General features: G+C 64.5%; 9 protein-coding genes across 9 annotated transcripts; 6 read left to right on the plus strand and 3 right to left on the minus strand.

Annotated features, from left to right (window-relative positions):
• Positions 1–305: 305 nt before the first annotated feature.
• On the minus strand, positions 306–859 carry EMIHUDRAFT_230949 (hypothetical protein; the record flags this gene model as incomplete). Its single annotated transcript, XM_005784765.1, has 3 exons — positions 306–361; positions 441–484; positions 567–859. 3 exons carry the CDS (start codon positions 857–859, stop codon positions 306–308), a joined length of 393 nt encoding a protein of 130 aa, XP_005784822.1.
• Positions 860–4,287: 3,428 nt separating this feature from the next.
• On the plus strand, positions 4,288–5,762 carry EMIHUDRAFT_230951 (hypothetical protein; the record flags this gene model as incomplete). Its single annotated transcript, XM_005784766.1, has 5 exons — positions 4,288–4,326; positions 4,603–4,776; positions 5,156–5,272; positions 5,472–5,587; positions 5,723–5,762. 5 exons carry the CDS (start codon positions 4,288–4,290, stop codon positions 5,760–5,762), a joined length of 486 nt encoding a protein of 161 aa, XP_005784823.1.
• A 2,140-nt stretch (positions 5,763–7,902) lies between these two features.
• Positions 7,903–9,847, plus strand: EMIHUDRAFT_364589 (hypothetical protein). Its single transcript, XM_005784767.1, has 2 exons — positions 7,903–8,451; positions 9,502–9,847. Exons 1-2 carry the CDS (start codon positions 8,301–8,303, stop codon positions 9,720–9,722), a joined length of 372 nt encoding a protein of 123 aa, XP_005784824.1. The 5' UTR covers positions 7,903–8,300; the 3' UTR covers positions 9,723–9,847.
• Positions 9,848–10,255: 408 nt separating this feature from the next.
• On the plus strand, positions 10,256–11,265 carry EMIHUDRAFT_230954 (hypothetical protein; the record flags this gene model as incomplete). Its single annotated transcript, XM_005784768.1, has 2 exons — positions 10,256–10,441; positions 10,588–11,265. 2 exons carry the CDS (start codon positions 10,256–10,258, stop codon positions 11,263–11,265), a joined length of 864 nt encoding a protein of 287 aa, XP_005784825.1.
• A 585-nt stretch (positions 11,266–11,850) lies between these two features.
• EMIHUDRAFT_112399 (hypothetical protein) lies at positions 11,851–14,700 on the minus strand (the record flags this gene model as incomplete). The annotated part of the gene is made up of 9 exons (XM_005784769.1): positions 11,851–13,230; positions 13,295–13,345; positions 13,420–13,552; positions 13,622–13,671; positions 13,761–13,942; positions 14,012–14,070; positions 14,110–14,300; positions 14,421–14,523; positions 14,591–14,700. 9 exons carry the CDS (start codon positions 14,698–14,700, stop codon positions 11,851–11,853), a joined length of 2,259 nt encoding a protein of 752 aa, XP_005784826.1.
• A 1,594-nt stretch (positions 14,701–16,294) lies between these two features.
• On the plus strand, positions 16,295–17,116 carry EMIHUDRAFT_72070 (hypothetical protein; the record flags this gene model as incomplete). The annotated part of the gene is made up of 1 exon (XM_005784770.1): positions 16,295–17,116. The coding sequence occupies one exon, from the start codon at positions 16,295–16,297 to the stop codon at positions 17,114–17,116; it is 822 nt and encodes a 273-aa protein (XP_005784827.1).
• A 213-nt stretch (positions 17,117–17,329) lies between these two features.
• EMIHUDRAFT_468023 (hypothetical protein) lies at positions 17,330–19,619 on the minus strand (the record flags this gene model as incomplete). The annotated part of the gene is made up of 6 exons (XM_005784771.1): positions 17,330–17,891; positions 17,965–18,286; positions 18,360–18,386; positions 18,494–18,650; positions 18,722–18,879; positions 19,158–19,619. The coding sequence occupies 6 exons, from the start codon at positions 19,617–19,619 to the stop codon at positions 17,536–17,538; spliced, it is 1,482 nt and encodes a 493-aa protein (XP_005784828.1). The 3' UTR covers positions 17,330–17,535.
• Positions 19,620–19,829: 210 nt separating this feature from the next.
• Positions 19,830–20,726, plus strand: EMIHUDRAFT_456105 (hypothetical protein; the record flags this gene model as incomplete). Its single annotated transcript, XM_005784772.1, has 1 exon — positions 19,830–20,726. The coding sequence occupies one exon, from the start codon at positions 19,830–19,832 to the stop codon at positions 20,625–20,627; it is 798 nt and encodes a 265-aa protein (XP_005784829.1). The 3' UTR covers positions 20,628–20,726.
• A 955-nt stretch (positions 20,727–21,681) lies between these two features.
• Positions 21,682–23,636, plus strand: EMIHUDRAFT_468024 (hypothetical protein; the record flags this gene model as incomplete). Its single annotated transcript, XM_005784773.1, has 2 exons — positions 21,682–22,782; positions 22,855–23,636. Coding segments are annotated over exons 1-2 (1,854 nt in total), but the record flags the coding sequence as incomplete, so codon positions are not given.
• Between the last annotated feature and the right edge of the window lie 1,095 nt (positions 23,637–24,731).

Raw genomic sequence — 24,731 nt, forward strand, 5'->3', positions numbered from 1 at the left:
AGCCACGAGGCGAGTCTGCAGAGGCGCGCTGACTGGGACGGACCACCAGTAAAATGGCGGTTGTTCGGCGATCTCAACTCCTAAAAGCCGTAGACCAGAGGGAGGTGTAGCTGTAGGTGAGGAAGACGAAGTGTGGAAGATGGGGGCTCTCTCGCTAAGAGAATGGAGTAGAGACTTCGTGCGTGTGGAGGGTTTACACATATACGACATACAGGCCTACCACAACGCACGCTTCATTTGTTTAGAGTATTGGGGTGTATAGTATCAAGTTTGCAGAGAGGGGGAAGACTCAAGTACTGCTAGATCTAGAGCCAGGAGGCAGGAGAAATGGAGTTGCACTTGGAACAAGCCACAAGCGTCCCTCTGCACGGCACGACGCCCGGGCGGTCATGCATGGCGGGTTAGTGCCGGGCCAGTGCCGGGTAATAAACCGTGCCGACCCGTGCTGACCCGCATATACAGTTCATGCGTCATGCGGCGGACTCTGCGGATGCGGCACGCAGACCTTGCGCTTTGAGGTTTGGTCGGACGCAGACCTTCAACGCGTTTGGTCGGACGCTCGTCACTTCGAACCGTCCTTGGATTTACCCAGCTTGCTCTGCGCGTACAAAGAAGGGGCGATGCCGAGAGCAAGAAAGGCGGCGCCCTTCAGCCTGGCAGCCTCCCTGTCCTCCGCCGTGTACTGCTCCTGCACCTCCCGCTCTGCCGCCGTCGAGGCGAGGAGCGGTGAGGGAAAGAGCCCGCTCGGTGCCACGCCGGCAACTCGCACCGTTGATGCCGCGCCGGTAACTTGCACGGCAACCACCTGGGTCGTTTGCACTAGCGCGAGACCCGAGGACGCGAGCACGCCGAAAAGCATGTGTTTATTGTTGTTCGCAACAGGGTTCGGAACTCGTGCGGGGTGGGGTAGGAATTGTGAGCCTGTTTGTCTCGTCCGTGCCTCGCAGGCCGGTGAGATTGCTAGAGGTGGAGCATGCTGCTCTAGCCTCACATATCACTTCCTGTTGTCTGTTGTTTGAGTTGTGCCCTTGTTTGTGCCCTTGGCACCGTGGAGTGCTGGGGGGGGCGACAGGGAGGATGTGGCCCTGAGTTATGTGTACGCCGACTCAGGGTGTGTGGCAGCCAGCTGGCTGTGTGTCTTGTGAGCTTGTTTGTGTCTGTGTGTCGCTCGTGCGTGTCGTCATCATCTGTCTAGCGTCCACCCATACCGCGTTGGTGTCCAGTCCGAGCCTGGCTGTTCTTCACCTTACTACCTACCTACTCTGTGTGTCGCTCGTGCGTGTCGTCATCATCTGTCCAGCGTCCACCCATACCGTGTTGGTGTCCAGTCCGAGCCTGGCTGTTCTTCACCTTGGAGCACGTGCATCTTCTTCAGCCACACTCCATTGACGTTGGGACACACATGCCACGTTCGTCGGCGAGACTGGCACCGGCGGTGGTGGTAGACGTGAACGTGAGCGCGCGCGATTTAGGTTGGTTGACCACCATTCATCTGTGCTCAGCGCCTCACACGCCTTTGACCAGCAGAAGCAGCCGCGTGGGTGGCGCACTGCGAAGCTCGCCTTGTGCCCGCAGAATGACGCGCAGCCCCTCACATCTTTCGGGTGCGCCTGGCGATCTGCAGCGACTAAGCTGCCTGAACTGCAGTGGCCGGGCACGCATCGCCAGCCAAGAAGCGACTGGCGGGGGCACCGCATTGATTGTGTGTATGGGTACAAAGAGAGACGGTTCAACTTGTGTGTGTGTGTGTGTGTGTGTGTGTGTGTGTGTGTGTGTGTGTGTGTGTGTGTGTGTGTGTGTGTGTGTGTGTGTGTGTGTGTGTGTGTGTGTGTGTGTGTGTGTGTGTGTGTGTGTGTGTGTGTGTGTGTGTGTGTGTGTGTGTGTGTGTGTGTGTGTGTGTGAGAGCTCAACTTTGTGGCCGAGAGCCGTTTGTTTTGGTCGTGGAGGTCGTGGAGGTCGTGGAGTTGCGAGTCACGCTCGGACGGACAAAATCGACAACACGATCAAAATCGATGCTAATCGATGCCGTCGCCGGACGCGGCGGCGAGGCACAGGGCGCCGGCGTGGCGCGTCGGCAGGCCCACCACGAGCGGATGCGCGACGAGCGCGCTCGGGAAGCGGCCGCGGGCGACGCGGAGCTTCCGCCGGAGGACGAACGACGCGGTCGAGATGGCGAGCGAGCGCCGCCCACGTGCTGGACAGCGTGGCGGAGGTGGGCCCGAACTACACACGGTTTTGGTTGCTCCTTCCTGCTCTGATTAGACGCCACAAACGGGGCGGTGTCGCAGCCAATCGCCGGGCACACAGGATTCCTACTGCACTTCTCCACTGACAGCATGTCTGATATCGAGTACACGCACTGGCTGCAGATCGAGCGTGGTGCCACCTGCATGGTTGTCGGCTCCGCTGGCCGCAATCCGACCTTCGTTGATACACTTCACAAAGCGCGGAAGCGGGTCGACTCGTGCAGGCCGGGACCGGCGCAGGTGGACGCGGTCGCGGGAGCACGCGCGACGTGCGACGGCATGCTGGAGAGGGTGAAGGCGGCGCTCGAGCGCATCTTTTTAGATGCGGATGCAAGCGGCGCCAAGGCTGCAGACGCCAACGCGCGGCTGCAGGCGGTGGCGAGCGAGAGCGTCGCCAACTTTGCCGCAATCTTCCTCGAGTACAACGCGCTGTGCGAGCGCTCGATACTGAAGCCGATCGAGACGGCGAGCGCTCGTGCGCCGTCTACGGAACTGTCCCGGTGCGGCGCCTGCACAGACACCGACATGTACATGTCGCCTCGTCGCCCCGCGCTCTAGGGTGTGGCCCGGACCTGCCCTCTCGTGTCGCCTCGTGCGGCCGACGACCTCTCACCCCCACGGCGCAGGGACTTTGCACTGCTCAAGAACACGTACGGCGTGGAGCGTGCCTTTCTCTGCGGTACGCTCGCCCTGCCCACACAGGCGCTGCCCAGTAGACCTCTCCCAGACCTCTCCTGGAGCCGTCCTGCAGGCGCGCTCGCCCTGCCCACGGAGGCGCTGTCCGCCGTGCCTCCGCACGCCTCGTCTGCGCTGGTCGTCAACCTGCAGCGGCAGCGCGCCCTCATCGAGCGGATCCAGACCCTCTCTCCGCCGCGCGCGCTCGAGCTCATCGGCGCCGCGTTTGAGCTGACGCCGCCCGAGCTGAGGGACGTCCACAACGAGCTCCAGCGGAGCCTCGACGTCGCCGCCCTCAAGAGCGGCGGCTTGCGCGCGGCGCGGTGGTTCGAGCTCATGACGGCGCACATTGACAAGCTCGAGCCGCCGGCCGGAACGGAGAGCGATACAGAAGACGGCAGCTGCGCCTGTAGGCGCACATTGACAAGCTCGAGGCGCTGCAGGAGCTGCTGCACAACTTCGAGGTGGCCAAAGCTGTCGCCGCCGCTAACTCTGGCCCTGGCCCTTCCCTGACCCTGACCCTAACCCACGATCTCGAGGTGGCCAAGTTGTCGCCGCCGCGTTCGCCGCCGCCCGCCACGTCTCTCCACGGCGTGTTCGCCGCTGTCGGCGGCGGCGGCGGCGACGGCGCGGGGGAAGTGTTTGAGCTCGAGCGATTGGGCGAGGGGATGAGCCGAGACTAGCCGAGATTAGCCGAGATTACGCGAGCGTCTATGAGCGAGCTCGAGCGGCTGGGAGAGGCGGGAGATTGCCCGAGATCGAGGAGCTTCTCCCGCCTCATCCAGGTCAGCGAGTGAGTGACTCAACGGTGTGAGCGGCAGGCGACGAGTTGCGCCGCCTCTCGGGCGACCAGATCAAGGAGATGCTGCTGAGGCGCGTCGCGGCGGCCGCCGCGCCGCCCCCCGGCCTTTCGGCGAGCCAGGCGGCGGCTGGGCCCCCGGCGGGCAGCGCTGCGGCGTCGATCGATGCGGCAGAGGATGCGGAGAGGCAGGCGGAGAGGAGCCGCTTCGCCAGGGCAGCGGCGGTGGTGACGCGCGGCAGCGGCGGCAGCAGCGGCGGCGGCAGCAGCGGCAGCGGTGGCGGCGGCGGCGGTGGCGGCGGCGGCGGTGGCGGCGGCGGTGGCGGCGGCGGCGGCGGCGGTGGCGGCGGTGGCGGTGGCGGCGGGAGCAGCAGCGGCGGCGGCGGCGGTGGTGGCGGCGGCGGCGGGGTGCACCGGATTGCGCTGCCTTCGCTTGCCTTCCGCAACCGGCTGGGGCGGGGTCAGAGCGGCTCCACCTACCTGGCGGAGTGGGGCGGCCGCAGGGTGGCGGTCAAGGTTGCGTGTGGGCGCGAGGATGCGCACACGAGTTGGCAGGTGGAGGTCGGCATGCTGCTGCGCGCGTCCCAGCCGGGCCACCCGAACGTGGTGCGCCTCGTCGGCAATGAATGAAGCTCATTATTACCTGATTGCCTTCCCTCTAGGCCACCCGAATGTGGTGCATCTCGTCGGCGCCGTGCAGGAGAGTAGCCGAGAGTACGCGAGAGTAGCCGAGGGTGGCCGAGAGTACGCGAGAGAGCCCGAGATATCACGGAGATAGCCCGAGTAGCCCGAGAGAGCCATAATGTGGTGCACCGATTGCTCACGGCTCGCGGACTCTCGGGTGATCTCGCGCCCTCTCGTGCAATCTCGCGCCACGTGCAGGAGCAGCTGACCTATTGCGTCGTGCTCGAGTACTGCGACGGCGGCGACCTGCACCAGGCGCTACAGCGGCCCACGCCGCCCGGCTTCTTCCTCCGCGTCGCCGGTGGCGTGGCGACTGGGCTCGCCTTCCTGCACGGCCGCGGGATCATGCACCGCGACCTCAAGTCGCCGAACGTGTTGCTGCACGGCGAGCGCGGCGTCAAGATTGCCGACTTCGGCCTCGCCGCCCTCCGAGGCGATTGCAGCGGCAGCAGCAGCCGGAGCAGCAGCGTCGGCGGCAGCGGCAGCCGCGTGTCGGCCATCGCCCTCACACCTCGGATTAGTCAACTAAGCGCTGGCTAGTAACTCGCAGGCGGCCGCACGTCGACGAGCGCCCTCACGCCCGAGACGGGCACATACCGCTGGTGGCGCCTGTGAGGATGAGTTCTCAATCAATCGTGAGAACGAGTTGATGATAGGCACGTACCGCTGGATGGCGCCCGAGGCTGGGACGCGCGAAAGGTGCTCGGAGAGAGACGAGTGTTTCCATCTTTAGTCGTGACTTGGACGACAGGTTGTGATGCGCGAGGCGTACTCGGAGAGCGCCGACGTGTTTAGCCTCGCCATGATCCTCTTCGAGCTCATCACGCACACCGTCCCCTTCTCCGACCGCTCGGCGCTGCAGGCTGCCGTCTCGATCGGGCTGCAGCGGCTGCGGCCGGCGATGCCGGATGGCACTCCCGACGCGGCGCGAGATCACCCGAGATCATCCGAGACCCCCCGAGACCCCCCGAGATTGGATGCCAGGCGGCACTCCCGACGCGGCGCGAGGGAGCGGGCTTGCGCGCGTCTCCCCCTCGAGACGCGCCCCCCGGGTGGTGCGCCAACAGGTGAGGCTGCTCATCGAGGCGTGCTGGGCGGACGACGGCCGCGCGCGCCCGAGGGCGTCGCACGTCGCGGAGCACGTCGGCTCCATCGAGCTCGCGCTGACTCCGGCGCAGCGCCAGTGGCTCGACTGCCCGGCCGGCCACCGGCTACCGGATGGCGCACCGGCCGTCCTCTGCCGCCCCGGCGCGGCGCTGCTCCGCAGACAGCCGGCGCCGGCGGGAGCCGGCGGGGCGGGCGGCGGGCGGGAGGGCAGGGAGCTCGGCGCGGTGTCCGAGTCGCCAGAGCTGCGGTGACCCAATACTTTTGCAGCGCCCGCGGGGGTTACCTACAGCCTAGGCGAACCCCTATAAAATAGCCATATAGCCACCAGGGGAATGCCAAAAAACTGACAGAGTTAAATCATGCACTACTGGCGCCGCCGAGCGCCCGCGCAACGCCAAGGGCAAGGCCATGAGCTCCGCCTCCGGGCGGACTAGGTCCAGCCCTGGGTGAGGTGGGTTGTGACATTTGGCGAGATTCCGCGGCTTACTGGGCCCCTGAGCTGCTCCCCGTGTGCGATGTGTGGCCCAGGCATGGTTCTGATAGTGAACGGGTCGGACCTGCCAAACACAGGCTATACAGCCCCACACACGCGCCCGCCATAGCTCTTGGAGAGCATGCGTGAGTGAGACGCGCTGCAAGCCGCGAGAGTGGCACAGAATCATGTAACTCGGATTGACGACTCGTTGCTCCGACGCGTCGTGCGTAGCCGCGGGCAGGTGGCAGTGCACGGCCACACACCGGCTGTGGCGGCTCGTATGCCCCCGGCAGTAATGCTGGTCATTAACCTGCGTATTGGGGCCGCATCAGACTGCTGCTGTGGCAGCAGCAGCAGCAGCAGCCTGCTGCTGCCTGATTCAGTCAAGCCAGCGGTGCAGCGAGGCGTGCAGAATTCGCGCGGTTTGGTACCTCCTGAGGCTGAGCGCGTTCAGACCCGGTGACCGGAGTTGGATGGTTCGATGGAGCTCGCCGAGCTCCATCGAACCATCCATGGCCGGACGGCGGAGCGTGAGGTGGCGAGCGGAGAGATGTACCGCAAGACAAGAAAAACACGGATCTGGCGGATGTCACAGAACGTCAGATCTGCCTCACCCTGGGCTGGACCTAGTCGGCAGGGATGCACGCTGTTGGGCCTGGGGGAAATAACCTCTGGCTAATCTTCTGCCGGGCCTGGGGCTAGCTGAAGCTGCCTACGAACAACACCTCTGCCACAACTCCCGCCTCCCGGCCCTCCCCGACGCGCTCGCAGCACGCCCACGGCAGCTCATCTTGGAGCACGTGGAGTGCAGTCATCGCGCGTCCGGCGGAGAGGGCGCTGTCGTCTGGGGTCCCAGCTGGGCGAAAAACACGTCTAAGGTATATAGGGACTAGAAGAAGGTGCACGCGCGCAGAGTTCTGTCTGAGCTGCTGCAGCTCCAACCCTCCATGCTCCATCCACTCGCCGAGAGCCTTCTGGTTGCGAAGCGCCTCAATGTCGCGCGAATCAATGTAGCCGTCGCTCAGACTGCTCGGCAAGATCTTTAGCGTGTCGGTGTAGGCAGCCTAGCAGTCAGGCGGTCTTGAGCAGACATCCGACAGTACCATACGCACGCAAAAAGTCCGAACCCTGGACCCCCGTGGTAATATGCATATAACCGTCGTCGAGCACATCCATGTCGACTGACACGCGCATGAGCTTCATGCACCCGCCGCCCATTGCGGCCATGCCCCCCGTTTTGCCGCCGCACTGGCCGCAAGGCTGGCATCTCGGGTGGGGTACGCTGCCGCTGCCGCAGGTGCATGCACCCACTCGACCAGCGCCGATGGCAACGCACATACATTGAGAGAGAGACCCCCTCTCCCTTTTCTCCCAGTAAGCTAAAAGTACGAACGTACATTGAGAGAGAAAATTGTTATGACACCCCCAATGAACACACCAGTGAGGGAGGGCGAGACGATCGAGGGGTCCCGTACCATGCGGAATCGACCCTACCAAGTGCTCAAGTGCTCAGAGAGAAATTGTTGGAGAGTGTGAACTCAAACCTACATCCTGACCGTAGCCTGACTGACCGTCCGTGTAACCGTCTCATGTTTGGTTTGTCCTGCCGCGCACATTGTCATCGACTTGTATCCGACTTGGTGGTTGTGGTGATGTAGCGATGGTGTGGGTCTCTAGTGACCTATACAGCTCCTCCGTGTTCCGTCTCCTGACATGGTACCGACCGGTGAGTGCACGGAGTGAGCAGTGCGGCACTGAGGCCGACATGAGAGCTGGTGCGGCACACAAGCGAGATGTGTTGCCGCACAGCATTTCCGGCTTACGCTCGATACGTTGGCTGGCACCATGGGCACCTGCGCGAGCCGTGGTGATTGGCTGGGCACAGAGGCTCGGCGCACGGTGGCACAGCGGCCGCCAACTGCTTGGCTCGGAGGCTAAGCAGAATGAGTACAACCGCAACATCAACTTGGGTGCTTGCGGATCTTCTGCGACAGAGCGCATCTCCGCCAGCACTGCGGCTGGGTGGACACGAGTATCTCCTCTTACTTCTCCTTACCGGTCCGTTCTCCTCGCCTACGGACCACCATCGCAGCTGCTGCCTCCGCTACCAGCTCTCGGGCTGCTGCAACGGCAGTTACCGCAAGGACCTCGCACTGAATGTGGACCCTGCCTTTCGCCGCCGCTACTTCCGACGTCGCCACTCGACACGACCGGAGTTGTACGCGATGAACACGCGACGATCGACACGCCCTCTCTGCCTTGCGTGGCGATTACCACGTCGTGGGGGAGTGTTGGGCATCTGTTCGACGTGGCAATGCCACTCTACCTCATTGCTGTCTCTTCCTCGTCTCGCCTCCTCGCGCTAGCCCGTTCCGCTGTCCAACGCCTCTGGCAAGAAGTCCAATGCGCCTCTACGAGCGTCTCAGCCGTCTGGACGCCTGAGTCTGAGCCTGCCATCTCCGACGCCTTCGCCATCGATGCACCCGTCCTCGGAACCTCCGTCCCCGAGGTCTTCGATGCACTCGACACCACCCTGCTTAAGATCTTCGACGAGTATTCCACTCCGACTGACGACGATTTCTTGCTCTGGCATGCCCGCTTGGGCCACTTCAGCAGAGACAGGGTGGTTGGTGCACTCCGCTACAAAGGTTACGCTTTTCGCCCTGGCAGTGATCGTTGCATCTGCGACGCGTGTCTCCTCAATCGTCGCCGCAAGGGCCATCCGAGTCACCCAACCAACCGTCGCGTCTACACGTACTTTGGTGAGCGAGTCGCGTCCGACCTCAATGGCCCCATCAAGCTTCTGCCCTGGAGCGTTCACAAGTTCGTGTACGCCATCAACTTCGTCGATTACTTCTCCGGCGTCATCGCCGTCTACTTCCTGGAGAAGGGCGATTCCGCCGAAATCCTTGGCGCAGTCCGTGCTTTCCTCCGTGACCATGCTCATCTCCTCACCAAGACGCGCAGACCTGGCATCATCGACGAGTGGCTCACCGACAACGCCAGCTACTTCACGTCCGAGCTGATCGACGAACTTTGCACCGTCCTCGCCATCCAGCACTTTTTCTCTTCTCCCGACATCCACGAGGGGAACGCCGTCGCCGAGCGCTGCTGGGGGACTCTCCTCAAATGCACGCGCACCGCTCTCGTTCATGCTGGGGGGGACAAGGAGTACGTTCAGTTCTGGCCCTTCCTCTTCAACCAGTTCGCCCGCGTCCACAACTTGCTGCAGACGAACAGGGGGACCAGCGCTGAGCCTCGGTGGCTGTCACCGATGCAGATCGCCATCGGCTACCCTCGCGAGTACAGCCTCGAACGCTTCAAGGTCATGCTCTGCGACTGCACCTGCGTCCTCCCCGAGTCGCTTCGCGGGCACAACCTTACCCCCGCTCGTCTCAAGGGCATCAACCTCGGCCACGACCCTCGACGCTCCAAGCACCTCGTCTACATCCCCGCCGTCCGGCGCATCATCTACACAGCCGATGTCTCCTTCGACGAGCTCTCCTTCACCGTCCTCGGCGGCCCGTGGCGCAACATCAACGTTCGGGACATTGAAGATCGTCCTCACGTTCCTGATGCGCTCATCCACGTCAACGCGGCGAGGCTTCCCAACGGCCCAATCGCTGCGCAGCAAGGGGGCGCCCCCGCTGCCGCTCCCGCGCCCGCCGCTCCCGCCGCGCCCGCTCAAGCCGCCCCGCGACGCTCAGCCCGGATTGCAGCTCGCGGCGCGCCATGACCGAGCTCCACAACGAGCTCTTGTTCATTATCTCCCCTTTCTCTCTCTCCGCCCACTCGGCCGCGCTTTGACCCCTTCACTGGATCATCTTAGCGCGCAAGTCTTGCCAACAAGCAAGACCATCCTTCGCGAAGACGCAAGGTTGGACGCTTAGCCAGCCCCGCGAGACGCCGGCGGGTAACCGGCATACCTACGCTCAGACACATTCACACTCTGCTGTTGTTGTCTGCCGCATCCTCATTCATGAAGACTGCGGAGACAATGGGGGAGTGTTGGAGAGTGTGAACTCAAACCTACATCCTGACCGTAGCCTGACTGACCGTCCGTGTAACCGTCTCATGTTTGGTTTGTCCTGCCGCGCACATTGTCATCGACTTGTATCCGACTTGGTGGTTGTGGTGATGTAGCGATGGTGTGGGTCTCTAGTGACCTATACAGCTCCTCCGTGTTCCGTCTCCTGACAGAAATGAAAGCCTCTCACTGATCTCACGCCGGACACAAACTCGGCTGTCCTGCCACGTCTCTCGGGACAGATGGCTTTGCCATCCTGGTGCAGCGTGGCTCGCAGCGGCGAGGAGTGCAACACGCTCGGCTGCAAGAAGTCTGAGCGCTGCGAGCGGTCGAGCTCCTCGCGTGACAATGGCCACCGCAAGAAACAGGGGCCTCCGGATCGCCCCTCTCGCTTCCTCGTCCTCTCCTCCCAGCGCTCCGGCACGACGGTTGTCGTCAACTAACTAACTGCAGTGACTCCTTGCGCCTGCCTACAGCGTCTCTTTTGCAATCTGCAGGCGTTCAGTAGTAGTAGCAAGCAACTTTAATTCCAAGATCGGATCCCTATCACGCCCACGCGACTAGCGATCCGCAGGCGTTCATGAGCGGCCTTGCGCGCCTCTCGGGCTGCCTGCGGACTAGCGTAAACGAGCCTTTGTACCGCGTTGGGAGGAGATGCCGCGAGACGTCGCTCTTCTCTACGTGCGCCGAGCCCCTCCTCGCGCGAGCCTTCGCGGCGATGGGGTCGAGGTGCCGAGTTGCAGAGAGCGACGACCTGGCGCGGTACAACGAGACGCTCAGCCGCTTCGATGTGACGGGCGACGCCTCCTGCACACGGGCTTGCGGCTTCAAGGTGATGTACAATCAGCTCCCCCCCGTCGACTCGCTAGCACATCTCGCCTCCAACACCTCGACGACTCGAGTGGACACACGCGCCTTCACGCGCTTCATGGCGTGGAGCATCGCAAACGAGGTCCGCGTGGTCCACCTCGTTCGCCGCTCGCACATCCGCAAGGCCATATCGCATTTTCGGGCGGAGGAGACGGGCGTCTGGCACAACCTGGAGCGAGAAAAGCACCCGCCTCCATCGGCATCGGCAGCTTCGCGGTATGCACTAAACACGTCGGCGTTCGAGATTCTCAGCATGGTGGAGTGGATGGTCGTTGAGCTTGTGGAGGTGCGGGGCGCGCTCCGGACGGGCCTGGCGCCGAGCGCACAAGTGGAGATCTCATACGAGGCTAGATGTAGCCGAAATGTGATGTGCACGCCTTAACGTGAGATCAATTGCATTGAGATCGCACCTTATCGGATCAATCTCCCGCAAGGCGCTATACGACGGTCATGACGCGCGCCTCCAGCGAGTGGAGCTGTCGAGGCTGCTCGCGCTGCTCGTGCCGGACCAGGGCTGGCAGAGGGAGCTCGCGCGGCGGTCTTTCACCAGCGCATACCGGGCAGTTGGCAGGCGCCGGCTACCTTGTCGCAAGCAGCTGCTTCAGTGGCGAGCGGTACGAACGGGGATGCTCGAAAGCATCGCGTCGGGACGGTTGGCAAGGACGAGCGAGGAGGTGCGAGAGTACCACTTTGCGTTGGACGACTGTGCCTCCAGTCGCTCGCGCGGGAGTCGTGGGTCAAGCATGCTCTTCATGGGACGACGGTGATTCGTATATCGGTGTGAATAAGAATATCGACGACACGAGACGCGATGTGTTCACGGCGATCTCCCATGTTCCCGCGTTCGTTTTATTATCGTTAAAAAGTTTATGCACCGTATCGAAGAGTGTTGGTAACGGTGCTGCAACAGTGTATGTTCTAGCCGCCTGTGGACAGGAGCAGGTACACACAGGTCACCGCTCCCCCTCTAGCGGGTTCCGTTGGTGCTCCGGGCGTGCGCCTGCGCAAAGAGGTACGCGATGCAAGCACGGTCCGGTGCGCCATCCGGCGAGAGCCCCGACTTTGCCTTGCGTACGAACGTTGCCGCCCCGCGGCCAAGCATGTCCACGCCGGCGGTGACACCCAGCGAAGCGATCTGGTCCGCCCAGCGCTCCGGGTCGCCGAGTGTGGCCTGCAGAGGAGGCGGCGGTAGGAGAGGCCTCCCCATAAGCGCGCCAGTCACGTCCCTCAGCGACGAAGCGAGGGTGCTGAGGCCCCCGCCGCGCAGCACTGTGGCCACCCTGGGCTCGAGCGCAACTTCCGCGGCGCTCATCGCCGCCGGTCGGCCTTGCCGCTCCCACTCAAGCTCTGTGATGTACTCAACCATCCAGCACGGCTTGGGGCCTCCCCACGCGCACCGCTGCTCGAGGCCGCCAGAGAGGCGGCGTGGCGCTGTGCGCAGCAGGTCAGCCCCAAATCCCCCGAGGCCAAAGCCGCGACCGCGAGGCTCAAATCCGCAAAGTGTCTCGGGGATTACGACCACGAGCCCGCCTAGTGCGCCGAGCAGCAACAGGTTGCCTGCGGGCGGGAGGGGGTGTGCGTCGTTGGCGACCGGGCAAGGCGGCCGGGCGAAGGTGCGGCAGGGTGGGAGGGCGCCGACAAGCGTGTCCAGCTCGATGCTCGAGGGCGGGTCGCAGGCGCCCAAGCCAGAGCTGCTGCCTGCCAGGCGCAAGAGGCCCCGCCGTCGCCTCCCCCACCCGAGCGTTTCGGCGGCCAGCCCGTCCGCCTCTGGGTGCCACCAGCCGCGAGCGCGCAGCACCGCCCGGCGAGCCCACGCGCCGGCACGCACGGAGGCTAGGTGCGCCATTACAGCTGGCATCCGCCGGTGCGTGGCATACGACGCCGGTCGACCCTCGGCGAAGGCGGCCACCCTCTCCTCGGCGCTGTCGACGACATCGCCGATCGAGCGGCCGCTCGTATCGAGGTAGCGCTCGGTGTAGTGGCTGAAGAGCTCAACCGGTGCCCGGACCAGCCACGAGACGCCCGCTGCACCGCTCCCCCCAAGCGGCCTCAGCGGGTAAAGGCACTTGCCGAGGGCGGGCCAGCCCTCGCACCTCCCGAGCGGCCCGTCCTGCCCCTTTGCAGTCCACTCCTTGCGCGCGCGCTGCTTGAGCGCGTACTCGGCCGTCTGCTCCCACGTGAAGGGCTTCTTCTTCCGCCCGCCGTACCGGTACTCGTGCAGCGCCGTCGAGAAGACGTAGTAGGACAGGTTTGTCATCGCCGAGACCACCACATCGTTCATGAGGGTCTGCTCGTCCGAGTTGGAAAAGTAGGGCGCCACCGCCCACGGCACGTATTGGCGGACCGCCTATGGCGGATGGCGCTCGGTGGCACCACAAACACCGCAGTGGGGCCAGGTGGCCGCCGGCGACCTCGGGGTGATGCATAAACAGGTCGATGCGCCGGGCAACCTCCCCAAGCACCTGAGGGTGGACGTGTCGCACTGAAGAGACGCGTAGAGAACGGGATTGAGGCTGCGAGCGGTCCCGTATCGCACCCACGCGAGGCCGGAGCCACGCCGCGCGCCCTGCGCGTAGAAGACGCCGGCATTGAGCAATGGCAGGTCCGGCTGGACGACGAGGTTGGCGGCGCCCAGCTGCCGCTTGAGCAGAGGGTAGGGGTTTTCAAACCTGGGCAAAGAGGATGGAGGGGAGGGTTAGGATTAGGGCTGGCTTCGAGAGAAGAGGGTAGCAGTGAACCAGGCGGCGTCGGTATCGGTCTGCAGCACGTTCACGCCGTGGTTAACCGCCTGTGGGCACAGAGTTGAGATGGCGCCAGATGCCAAGCTCCACCGCCTTTAGCCGCCCGTGCTCGTGATTTTGGGTCTAGAAGGTGCACCTCTCGCACAATTGCCGCTCGGGCAGGCCCGGAGAGGCCGCTGCTGGATACCAGTGCTAGCGCCCAGCATCTAACGGCGGCCGCCAGGCGAGCGACGAGCGCCTTGCGGACGTGGTAAAAGTAGAAGCGCAGGTCCCAATGCTTTCGGTTGCACAGCCCTTGGTTGTTTGGCCGCGATGGCGCTGTGACATGAGACGGGCAACGGAAGCGTGGGGAGATGGCTTGAGATCTCACATGCAGTTGGAGCGCACCGATCGAGGAACTCCACACGCATGCGAGCTGCGGCACTGTTCGGCGGAGCCGCGCACAACTAAAGAATGGAAGGGGGGGGGAGGTGGGACGTCTGCACAGGCGGCCGAGGGCTCTTCGGGGAGGTTGCCTTGCAGCTGAGTCCGAGACGAAGAGGGTGTGCCGCAATCGCAGCGCCCAGAACTGCAGGACGGTGTTGAGCGCAGTGGGCGACCCGTATGGAGAGCCGTCGCCGCAGATGAGGACCAGCTCGCCCCGGTAAGCGACTTGCGCGACCACTCGCTCGAGCACCTGATGATGCAACGAGGGCACCTCAGAGGCATCGCTAAGATTGCGAGGACGTGAGGTAGTGCGTCGGGGTCGGGGTTGAGTCTAGGTCTAGGGCTTGGGTATGGCCACTCTCGAGCGAACCCCGGGTTGGTTGACGTCTGATCCAGTCTCATTGAAGGCAGGAAGGCGGCCGGCCGACTCAAACCACGACGGCTTGGCGCCTCCCCCACCCTTGCCGCTGCCACTACACCAGGGGCGAGGCCGTCAAGGGTGGCCGCTGGGGTGGTGTCTGTCTGTCGCCTTGCCGGCACGGCGCGCCGCTGCGATTGGCGTGCATTTGCATGGGCTCGTCTCGCCGGAGCTCTGCCTCCTCTGGGGCTGGCGGCGGCCCGGTGGCGGACAGCGCTCGGTGCGCGGCCATGCCGGGGTGGTGAGCGTGTGATCATTTGAAATTTGCCATCAACCTTGCGTTGGCAAACTTGAGCAACCCGGCGTCACGGAGAAAGGGCAGAGGTGGGCGTCAGGAGGGAGGGGGGGGTGAGGCCTTCGATGTTATGAAACAAAACACATGTGCACAACATACGCAGATACAGACATCCCGCACACAAAACCACAGTGAGAGGGAAGAGCGGACGCCGCTCGCCGCGGAGCGATACAGCAGCGAGCCGAGCCGAAAAATTCAAATTGTTTGTGCCAGCGATTGAGAGAGAGATTTTTAGCAATACCAAACAACTCTAACACTCACACGTCATTTGGGGCCTGGAGCCCTGTTCACGCGCGCGCGAGACGTGCAGACAGGGTCGCCAGGTGAGAGCGAATGGCGCGGTTCACGCCTCGCACAACAGAGAGAGAGATGCGCTCTGCATGGTGGGACATAAAAGAGAGCGAGTACTTGGGCGAGTAGGCCGTGCGGTCAACGCTGCCGCGCGCGACTTTGCGCGCGAGGCGGCGCAGCTTGAGAACGGCGGTGGGCGAGAAGCCGCCGCCGAACGTCTCGTGGAGCAGCAGGTTGAAGTTGTTGCGCTTGACAAAGATCGCGTCGTGGTAGAAACCGCGATGCGCCTTGACGTAGCCGTGGCCGGTCTTGGGGAGAAGGGTTGGCCGGGCTGCCCGCGCGCCTTGCAGCCCATGTTTAGGCGGCGGGCCTTCTCTTCGGTGTTGCCGAAGGCGTATGAGTGGCCAACGGAGGCGGGCGTGCCGCCACTCGAGGCGTTGCCAATGAGTGAGTGAGCCTGAGGCGCGCTGCGCCGCGGGTTTGCACGTCGGAGCACACCTCTGCTTCTCTCCGCAAGATATGAAGGAGGGCAACTCAACCACGTCCACTTCCCTCCCCCTCCCTCCCAACAACGCAGCGCAGGCCCGCCACACACACACACACACACACACACACACACACACACACACACACACACACACACACACATACACACACAACATAGCGAACACACACGCGCACGCACGGACCGCGGACACTAGAGTAGTTCGCGGACACCAGTAGTACTAGCGGACACTGCGAGCCGCGGCTGCGCTGAGGCGACTCTGTGCCACTGCCAGCCCAAGATAGCCCAGTGCACGCCGCAACGCTAACGCGACGGCCGAAGCGCCCAAACTCCGCCGAGGGAGCTCGTTCAGAAGAATTTGCCCGAACGTTCGCGCCGCGCCTGCTCCTTCTTGGAGATCAGGCGCAGGCTCGCAGCCACGGGCTTGGCCTTCTTCTCCTTCGCCTTCAGGAACTCGAGGCTCTCCTTGTACCTGAGGGCGGAAGAACACGGGGCGGCAGATATGCGAGACGAGGGGGCGATGCGTTGGGGCGGGGGAGGAGAGTCGATTCGATTATACAGGCGTGACACAGCTGTGAGCGCTGTCAGAGCGGTGTTTCGACACCGATATCGTTCGAGGAAACGCTGATTCAAAACACTGAAGAAATACCCGAGCGCCGCCGGGAAGCCCTCTCGTCCGCGTGCAGCCAACCAGCTGCAGTGCGGCCGTCTGCCGTTTGACGAGAGCGGTGGGACATGCGACCCGTCTTCACGCTCTTCGGCGACTCCATCACGCAGTTCTCCTTTGGCCCCGGCGGCTGGGGCGCCGCGCTGGCAAACGACTGGCAGCGCCACGCAGACATCCGGCTGCGCGGATACTCGGGCTACAATACGCGCTGGGCGTTGCATCTGTTGCCGCATCTATTCCCGAGCGGCGGGCGCCCTGAGGACACGCCCGCGCTGGTCGTCGTCTTTCTTGGAGCGAACGACGCCACGAGGCCGCCGCCCCTGAGGCTCCAGCCAGAGCAGTCGAGCCGACAGCACGTGCCGCTCGAAGAGTATCGGCGCAACTTGGTCTCCATCATCGGCGCGATCCGCGAGTGTGGGGACGGCTCGGCACGCGTGCTGCTCCTCAGCCCTCCGCCGTGCGACGACGTCGCGTGGGCGCAGCACTGCTCGACGACGTACGGACTGGATCCGGCCTCGGAGCCGAATCGCAACTTCGAGACGACGCAGCAATATGCGGCGGCGGCGCTCGAGGTTGCGGCGGAGGAGGGCGTGCCGGCGGCGGACGTGCACGCCGCCTTCCTGCGAGAGGAGTGGAAGGACCTCCTCGCAGACGGCCTGCACCCAAACGCGCGAGGGAATGCGGCGATCGCCGCTTGCGTCCTCGAGGCGATCGGACGGCACTTCCCCGAGCTGCAGCCGACGCAGACCGCTCCCAGCGCGCTGCCATCCAAGCAGCGGGCGCACCGCGGATTTGACCGGCGGCTCGGGATCGACTTTCCGGACCACAAGGCGATCGATGCCTCCGATCCGGGAGCGACTTTCGACAAGTGGCAGCGGCGCAAGCCCTGACACGAGCGAGAATGCAAGACAAAACCTTGGCCCTTCTCTCTCTATCTCCTCCCGGAGTCCCGCGACCTCCTGCTCTCGCCGCGGGCCCTCGGGCCGCCAGAGACAGAGCCGGAAGAGAGTGAGTTTTATGTGAGTGGAGCGACCCGCCCATGACTCGCGCATGAAAGATGATGGCCCAGCTCTTCTCACTTCTCTCTTCTCTGGAATAAAGATTCTGGTTTCTTGCTATAAACGCGCCCGACCCGAAAGAGACCCCCGCAGCACATATGACGCACAGGACAAAAACAACCGACAAACACACGAGACCGGTCACACAAATACTTACATGCTCTTTCGGGCGCTCCGTGGCGCGTGCGGCACGTGGGACTGCGGCGCCGCTGATCCGGGAACCCACACTATGCCGCTCTCCTCGCGAGGCCTCACTCCTGCGAAGAGGCGCGACGGCCGGGCGGCGGGGCGGGGCTCAGGCAGCGAGGGGCTTGAAGGCGATGCCCCACATGTCGTCCTGCGCCATCTGCTGCCGCCGCATGAACTCGTCGCGGTCCTCGTACACCGTCCGGCCTTGCTCTGCCGACTGCTTGACGATCCAGTGCGCACGCTCCATCTGGGCAACCTCGTAGGCCCGAAGAGCCGCAACCACCTCCTCGGCGGTCGTCGCGCCGCGCAGGGCTGCCGCCAAGCGGTACGCCCCCTCGAAGGACGTGTTTGCGCCTTGGCCGAGCGACGGGATCATCGCGTGGAAGGCGTCGCCGAGCAGCGTGACTGGCAGGCCCGCCTATGGGAAGGGTCCTGGAAGGGTCCTGGACCGCTCCTGGAAGGTGCCCACCAGGCTGCCTCGGCAGGCCCGCCTCGCCGTCGCCCCCCGCCCACGGAATGGCAACCTTGCCGCTGCCGTCGACGAGCGGAACCCTGTCGGCGACCTGTGGACGGCATGTGACGGGGGCGGCGTGGCCACAGCAAAACAGGCGGCTCCCCGCCTCCGCTCGAGGAGCACCTCCTCGGCGAATCTCGGCGAACCTCGGCGAGTCTCGGCGCATCTCGGCGAATCTCGGCGAGTCTCGGCGAATCTCGGCTAGTCTCGGCCCTCCGCTCGAGGATCGCCTCCTCGGGAGTCCTCTCGAGGACGGGCAGCAGCTTGTACACGTCGGAGAACTGGGCCACCAGGTACTCCTACAGACTCTCGGGCAGTCTCCCAGCGGTCTCGGGCAAGTCTCCGCCGGCCTGCGGGCGAGCGAGGGCTCTCCTTGACGGAAGAGAAGTCGCCACGCACCTGCGGGAGGGCACGGGGAAGGGGACGGGAAGGGTCCGGGAAGGGTTTGGGTGGCTCGGGGAAGGCTCTAGGGAAGGCTCGGGGACAGTGGCAGCCGGGTCGCGCGCCAAGCCGCTCTTGGCGATGGCCTCGTCCGTGGCAAAGGCGGACCAGTAGAGCTCGCCCTCGGACAGGTGGGTAAGGAAGCCAACCTTGCCCGCGCCAGCCGACATGGAGCAGGAGCCCGCCTGCAGCAGGCGCTCCTCGTAGGGGATGATCGACCGCCTACGACTCGGAGGGACACACGGTGCCATGGGAGGCACGCTCGCCTCGCCGCACCAGGAGGGCCGGCCCGCCAGATGGTGCGCCCGGCGTCGCGCGGAGCCCCGTCGCCAACCAGCTGCTGGCGGAGGGCCGAGTTGATTCCGTCGGCGCCAACCAGCAGGTCGAAGTGTGCGCTCTCCGCGCCGCCCTCGGAGCGCTCGAAGTGCGCCGTCACGCCGCCTCCAGCCGGCTGGGAGACGCGGGGCGGCGGCGGGGGTGTTGGAGGGGCGGTGGGCGGGGGGAAGGAAAGGGGTGAGGGCGTGCGAGGGGAGCGGTGGGGTGTGCGAGAGCTGCAGTAGGAAGGGTGGAGAGAAGGGCGGTGGCGGGGAGGGGAGGGCGGCGACGGTGGGCGGCGACACGGTGGAGAGGCGGCGGAGAGTTGAGCGGAAACGGGACAGGAGGGGAGGCGGGGGTGCCAGGGGTGCCTAGGAGGCGTCTCGGAAGTGTCTCGGAAGTGTCCGGTCGCACCTCGACTTTGGTCAGCTGTCGATCGAGGTGGATGATTCCCTCGGGCAGGCGCGCGGCGAGAACCTTCTGCAGCTTCGACCAGCGCACGTTCGCCATCGGGTGCCCGTACGTCGAGGGGAACCGCCGCGGGTCGCCCGTCGGGTTGGGCAGCTTGGTTAGCCCGTCCGCACTCGTCACCTCGATGTGCTGTGTCGTGGATCCGGCCCGCAGGACGTGCGCCGAGAGGCCCGGGTCGATCGCCTCCAGAGCAGACAGCCCGTTTGGCCACAGCGTGAGCCCCGTGCCCGCCTGCGGCGACAGCTTTGGCGCCCGCTCAAAGACCTCCGCCTCGATGCCAACCTTGCGCAGCGCGTTGCAGCAGGCGAGCCCGCCGAGCCCGCCCCCAATCACGCCGGCGCGCAGGGCCGCGGCGGGGGTGGCGAGAAGGAGAAGGAGAAGGAGCGATGGCGAAGGCAGGTTCATCGGAGGCCGGCCACTTGAGCGAGCGCCAACTCAACTCTTGGCATAAAAGAGATCTCACGTAATTTCTTTTCGAGGCTGCGGCGTCGTCCAGTTTCCCACATACATTGCCGCCTTCGGGGGTCCTTGGTTAGCCACAGTGGAGAGCGCGGCGACGGGAAGTGAGGAGCGCCACGGTGCACACGGCTGCGGCCATCCGACACTGTCGAGGAAATGGACCTGCCGACGCCACACGCGACTTCAAACGGCGGGAGGATGACGAACAACAAGAAGGGCATGGAGATGTCCACGACGAGTCCGCTTTTTGACGAATGGGTGCAAGCGTTCGACGGCATCCACCCGCTCGTCGACATCGGCTGCGCGTGGGGTAAGAATGTCTTCGAAGCCGCGAAGGTCCTCGCCAATACTCGCGGCCCGCCGGCCGCGACCGCGGTGCGTGTGATGGCGTGCGACTGCGACGAGGCACATCTCGCCTACACTCGCGCGCACGCGCCGCCGGACGTCGCGACTGCATTTGCGCGGGTCCCGGATGCGCCGCCCGCGGTGACGGCGAGCAGCATTCTCATAGGAGAGGTGCTGCATTTCGTCGAGGGCCATGCTATCGACAAGACTCTGGCGTGGGCGCACGACGCGCTCGTGCCGGGCGGCGTGCTCTGTCTCACCGCCGGGACTCCCTGGGCGAAATTCGTGCCCGGCGCGTCCGGAATGTGCCCGATCCAGGCGGTGGCGCAGAGTTTGTGGGAGGCCAACCAAGGCAAGGACTGGCCGGGCTCGCAAGGCGTCAACCATCAAGAACTCATGGCCGGCGCCTCGCTCTTCAATATGCCAAACGACCAACTGCCCACGTACCTCCACCCCATCGCTGCCGAAGATCTTTCACGCGCGTGCGAGCGCGCAGGGTTCGAGGTCTTGCTCAAGCGCGAGCAGATCCACCCGGGCTGGCCGCCCGCGAGCGCGAACAACGGCCGCGAGAACGCGCAAGTCGTCGCGCGGAAGGTTGTACGTGCTTGATGAGATGTGCCCATGCAGGATAACTTCCCCCCCCCTTGGTTGTACCAATTAGTTTATGTTAGATTTGTTTGGCATTGCTAAACTTCTCTCATGACTTCTCTTTTGTCATACTTCAAGCAGCTTTGGTAGCTTTCACAGCACAGGTCACAGGTCACTTGGAGCACTTGGAGTGCAGTCGGCAACCGCACGCCCAGGACCTGGCATATTTTTTTTAAAACCAGCTGGAGTTCGCCTTCGCAAAGGACGCCAGGAGCTCAGGTTCTGTGAGCCGCGCCCGAAGCACGCTCCAACACTCCGATGCTCGCCCTTCACTTCACGCTGGGTTTGGCTTGGCTGCCCCTCCTGCTGGCTGTTCCGCCGCCGGCGCTCGACCCTCGTGGACGCTCGCCGGCCATCGTGCCGGGCCGCTCCGCTCTCGCCCTCATTGACCTCCTCGGCGCCGAGCCAGAGGTCGCTCCTCAGCGGTACGAAGTTGCTCGGCGCCGTCGGCTGACCGATCTGACTCTGGAGACCACTCGACCTGTCCGGTTCAAGCTCAACTTTGATTCGCTCAACGAAACCACGGCACTAGAACACACCGCCTGCTTCGAAGCGGGCAAATGGTACCAGCGAGGCTTTCCCGGAGCCGGCCCCCCGGATGGCGTGACGTACAAAGAGTGCCCACGCGACCAGAGTGAGTACACCATCGCGATGGGGGAGGGCTGCTGGGGCCGCTGCCTCGGGTCCGATCTCATAACAGACGACGCAAAGGAAATCATCGAGCACGTCTCGACGATCGTGGCGGACGAGCTGTCGGCAAAGCTCGCAGTGCTGGCGAGCGACGGTGCGCTGACGATGCGCTACTCAAGCGGACACCCGTACGCGAACCGCGGCTACAGCACCGAGAACCGTTGCGCATCGAGCTGCCAGACACTCTCGTCCGTCTCGGTGGGCGCGGAGTACTGTCAAGACGGGGTCGACGCCGATGTCGTGCTCTCGGTGACAAAGCCGCCGGTGTACTCGGGCGTCGCTGGCACTGGCTCCTCGTGCGCCGTCGACTCGCAAGGGCGGCCGCTCTGGCTGGTCTTCGCCTGGGTCGAGCGGATGGACGACAAGGTTGTGCGCAGCTCGTGCAGCTCGACAGAGCCGAACTGCTACTACCGCGACCAGGGCTTTCTCGTCAATGGCCGGGGCGAAAAGGCGGTCGACAGGTGGCGCAATCTGGTCACGCACGAGATCCTCCACGCCCTCGGCTTTTCGAGCCACAAGTTTCTGCAGGCCGGTGCGATCGATCTCAAGAAGGTCGAGGACATTGACGGCTTTGTTGATGAGGTCTACCACTTCACCAGCGGGACGCGCGCGTATGCCGCCGCCAGTGACTTTTTCGGCTGTGATGACAGCGCTTGGCAGGCCGCCGCCAGTCAGGCCGGCGTTGGCTGGGGTTTGCCGCTCATGGGCTTCCCGAGTCTCGGGCGCAACTCGCACTGGGAGACGCGCATCATGCGCGACGACGTGATGAGCTACGGCTACAATCCGGACGCCGCCGTGTCGGCCATCACGCTGGCGGCGATGGAGGACCTGGGCTTCTACCTCGGCAACTACTCCTCGGTGGACTGCCTCAGCTGGGGGTACAAGCAGGGCTGCCGCTTCGTCACCTCGCGGTGCGGTGCCGTGGACCCCCAGCTCCCGCCGACCGCCTTCGTCACAACGGGAGAGGACCCCGCCCTTTCTGTTGGCACGTGCGGCGGCGAAAACTTCTGGGGCGCCGGGTACACCAACGCCGACGGCGCCTTCGTCACCACCGATCCGAACGGCTTCATCGACGGAAAGTGCTATGCGGGAAACGATCCTTGCAACAGAGCGCCCAACACGTTTGAAAACGACCGCTGCAGCCTGCAGTGCTACACCGGAACCGCCCGTGCCCGGGACGACTGCAGCTACACGCCTCCTGGCACTGTCTCTTCCCCCGGGGGTCGCGGTGTCTCTGCGATCGCCGACAAGTGGCTGCAGTGGCTTTTGCTCGGCATTGGCGTCGTCGCTGCGATTCTCCTCCTCTGCTGCTGCCGGTCGCTGGTCTGCCCGCCCAAGGGCTCCGTCCCGATCCTCGCAACCCTCTCGACCCTCCTACTGGTGTGCGGGCTCGCCCTTGCCGGCTTTGCTGCCTATGTCCTTCTTGGCGCCCCGCCAGTGGCCGGCCGCTCGACTCTGCCCCACCAGCGCTCACCCACACCTTTCCCTCCTCGCTTAGGCGCGTCGGGCGCCGAGTTCTTCAGCGGCCTGTTTGGCACGCCCACCCTCATCTCTGCTGCCGCAGCCGGCGCGTTTGTCGCGTCGCTCTCCGCGCTGTCTCTGCTGGGCATCTGCTGCCGCTCCACTTGCGCTCTGCTCCTCTCGTTTTCGCTGCAAATCGTCGCGCTCTTTGCGGAGCTCACTGCGGCCGCCGTCCTCGCCTACTACGTGTGGTCGCTCAACGACGTGGCTTCCGACTCGCTCCAGACCGTCTCGAGCGCTGGCGAGGGGCGCTACGACGGGCGGCTGGGCGAGACGGTGCTGTCCGAGGTCGAGGGCTTCGCGTGCCGCACCTATCAGTTGTGCTGCCGCGACCCCCGCCTCGATCAGATGGCCATGGCCAACGGCACCGCTGCGGCACCCACCTGCCTCGAGGCAATTGAGGGCGGCGCGCCCGACATCACGACCATCCTCGCCGACGCGTCTTCGCCCCAGTTTTGCCGCTACATCTCCGGCTCCTCGGTGACCACGGTACCTGCCGCCGCCACTTGCGATGCGCTTGAGTGGCTGCTTCCCGGCTTTGAGCTGCCCGAGTGCCAGCGCGACTTTTGCGCAGCCGGGGCCGACGGCTACCTCGACTTTGTCGAGGCCGTCATTGAGTGGATGCAGAGCAACACCATCGCCATCGGCGCGACCTGCGCCGTCATTGCCATCATCCAGTGCATCGCCATGTCCAACGCGCTTAGCCTGCGTGCCAGGTTCAAGGCCGAGGCGGAGGCCAAGGCGCGGATCGCGCGGGGGGTCAAGCCCAGGCAGGACCCGCCGCGCGGCGGCGGCGGCGCTCGCGTATCCCAGCGCGCGTAAAGGAATCAACGGAAGCCCCTTTCTGCCTCGCGCTTGCTCTAGACGTCTCTGTCGTGTGTGTTGAGTACTTCCTGGCGTCGCACCACCATGCCTTACCCATAAGCTGTCTTTACTCGCTTGTACTGTGAGGAATCGACCCTATCCCAGTGCCCAGTGCCCAGGTCGCTGCTTCATTCATGCTCCATTTTCCTTCTCATGCCGCGGCGAGTCCCAGCATGACGGCGGCCGCCAGGGTAAATTTCCGGGGAACCGCCCGCCTGATGAGAAGTCTCTGGTACGTACAGCGACTGGTCGTGCGTCCTCGATATCGAATGTCTAGGTTGCCCATGCTGCTAGTGCTTGCTTCTGCCCAAGCGATCGATTTGCGCGTCTACCCGGCAGGCTCCAACCCTGTGCTCGCCTCAACCTGGCAGAGACGCGGCGCACGAGTTGTGGAGGCCTCGCCGGCTGACGTCCTGTGGCGCTCTTCTGCCGACGATGCCTCTGACTCCCTCGCAACAGGAACTCGTCTCCCCGACCGGCTCCCGTCGATGACACATCTCTCTGATAAGCGTGCATTCGCTGTGCTGTCGCGCTCGCTTGGATGGGTCGATTTCACGCCGCTGACGCTAGCGAGTGGGATGCCTCCCGAAAGGGAAGAGCCATTTGCATGGGTCGTCAAGGGCTCGGCACACCGCAATGTGAGCGTGCCGCAGGCCCTCCCGCGTGGCGAAGCTTTTGACCGGCTAGCTGGATCAGCCGTCATTCAGCGGCGCATCGCAGCGCCGCTTCTGATTGACGGCTGGGCCTTTGACCTCGGCGTGTATGTCGTCGTCACCAAGGTGCCCTCTGGTCTGCGGTACGCGGTCTTTGATGACATCCTCCTGCGCTTCTGTGCGGACCGCTTCACACCCACGCACGCGGCGCTTCAACGTTTCGCGGCAGAGGGCGGCGCTGTCCTCCCTACCCTGCAGCGTGGGTGGGTCGTGTCGGACGACTACATGCCTGCTCGGCGCATCCCATCACTGCAGCGGACTCTAGTCGCGCCGGGCA

Source organism: Emiliania huxleyi, assembly GCF_000372725.1.
Source record: "Emiliania huxleyi CCMP1516 chromosome Unknown EMIHUscaffold_168, whole genome shotgun sequence".
NCBI classification, from domain to species: domain Eukaryota; phylum Haptophyta; order Isochrysidales; family Noelaerhabdaceae; genus Emiliania; species Emiliania huxleyi.

Coding starts and splice junctions, on each gene's coding strand:
- EMIHUDRAFT_364589 (XM_005784767.1), top strand. CDS start 8,301: ATGCCACTCTACCTCATTGCTGTCTCTTCCTCGTCTCGCCTCCTCGCG. Junction 8,452..9,501: donor TGAGCCTGCCATCTCCGACG/CCTTCGCCATCG, acceptor CCTTCACCGTCC/TCGGCGGCCCGTGGCGCAAC.